General features: G+C 76.8%; 1 protein-coding gene across 1 annotated transcript in view; it reads left to right on the top strand.

Moving 5' to 3' along the window:
- The window catches only part of LOC146595453 (sodium-dependent multivitamin transporter-like), a 4,981-nt gene that overhangs the window by 2,527 nt on the left and 1,303 nt on the right, over positions 1 to 1,151 (top strand). Inside the window, exons 7-12 of the mRNA XM_085305671.1 lie at positions 5 to 117; positions 201 to 268; positions 380 to 466; positions 552 to 715; positions 795 to 898; positions 1,003 to 1,124. Coding sequence (XP_085161797.1) covers positions 5 to 117; positions 201 to 268; positions 380 to 466; positions 552 to 715; positions 795 to 898; positions 1,003 to 1,124 — 658 coding nt within the window. The remainder of the gene's footprint in view (positions 1 to 4; positions 118 to 200; positions 269 to 379; positions 467 to 551; positions 716 to 794; positions 899 to 1,002; positions 1,125 to 1,151) is intronic.

The following is a 1,151-nucleotide window of genomic DNA, read 5'->3' as shown; positions in this document are numbered from 1 at the left end:
CCAGCACCATCTCCTCCGCCTTCAACTCGCTGGCCACGGTCACCATGGAGGACCTGCTGCGGCCCCACTTGCCCGGGCTGTCGGAGTCGCGGGCCACGCTGCTCTCCAAGCTGCTGGGTGAGCCGGCGCGGCGGGGGGCGGCGGGGGCGGCGCGGGCCCCGCTCCCCGCTCCCTCCTCACCCCGGCTCGCCTCTCCGCAGCTCTGGGCTACGGGCTGCTCTGCCTGGGCATGGCCTACGTGTCCTCCATGCTGGGCCCCGTGCTGCAGGTAGGGCGGGCGGGGGGCCGCGGCGCGGGCTCCCCCGAGGGGCCCGGGGCTCAGCGGCGCCGGCGTCTGTCTGTCCATCCCCCCCCACCACCACCACCACCACCCTGGCAGGCGGCCATCAGCATCTTCGGCATGGTGGGCGGCCCGCTGCTCGGCCTCTTCAGCCTCGGCATGTTCTTCCCCTGCGCCAACGCCACGGTGAGCGGGGCGGGGGGCGCGGGGTGGCGGTGGGGCGGCGGGCCGCGCGGGCGCCGCCGTCAGCGCCCCGTGCCTTCCCGCGCAGGGTGCCGTCGCGGGGCTGGCGGCCGGCCTGGCCATGGCTTTCTGGGTCGGCATCGGCAGCCTGCTGCAGAGCGCGCGGGCGCCCGCCGGGGCCCTGCCCTCCAACGGCACCACCGTCCCCGCCGCCGGCAACCTCACCGCCGGGCTGGCGGCCRCGCTGCACAGGTGGGTCCGCTGTCCCAGGTGAGTCGCGGGGGGGACGGGGTCGGCGGTGGGGCCCCCTCGCAGCCCGCTCTCCCCGCAGCCCCACCGGCCTGGAGAAGTTCTACAACCTCTCCTACATGTGGTACAGCGCCCACAACTCCTCCACCGTCATCGTCGTGGGGCTCCTCGTCAGCCTGCTCACCGGTGAGGGTCCCGGGGGGCCGCGCTCTCGGGGGGAGGCTGCGTGGCCACGGGGGCCGCGCGTCCTGGGGGGCTGCCGCCGTCTGCTGCCCCCCTCTGCCCCGCAGGCCCCACGCCGGGGGAGGCCGTGGATCCCCGCACCATCTACCCCGTGCTGCCTCGCCTCTTCTGCTGTCTGCCCCAGAAGTGCCGGGACAAGCTGCGCTGCGGGGTGGGCTCCGCTGCCCAGGTGAGCGCCGGGGGCCCCCGCGCCCCC

Source organism: Rhea americana, unplaced genomic scaffold, assembly GCF_003343005.1.
Source record: "Rhea americana isolate MKP2758 unplaced genomic scaffold, rheAme1 scaffold_225, whole genome shotgun sequence".
In the NCBI taxonomy this organism is placed as follows: Eukaryota; Metazoa; Chordata; class Aves; order Rheiformes; family Rheidae; genus Rhea; species Rhea americana.
Note: the sequence above shows the minus strand (reverse complement) of the source record. Positions and strands in the feature narration are given on the sequence as shown.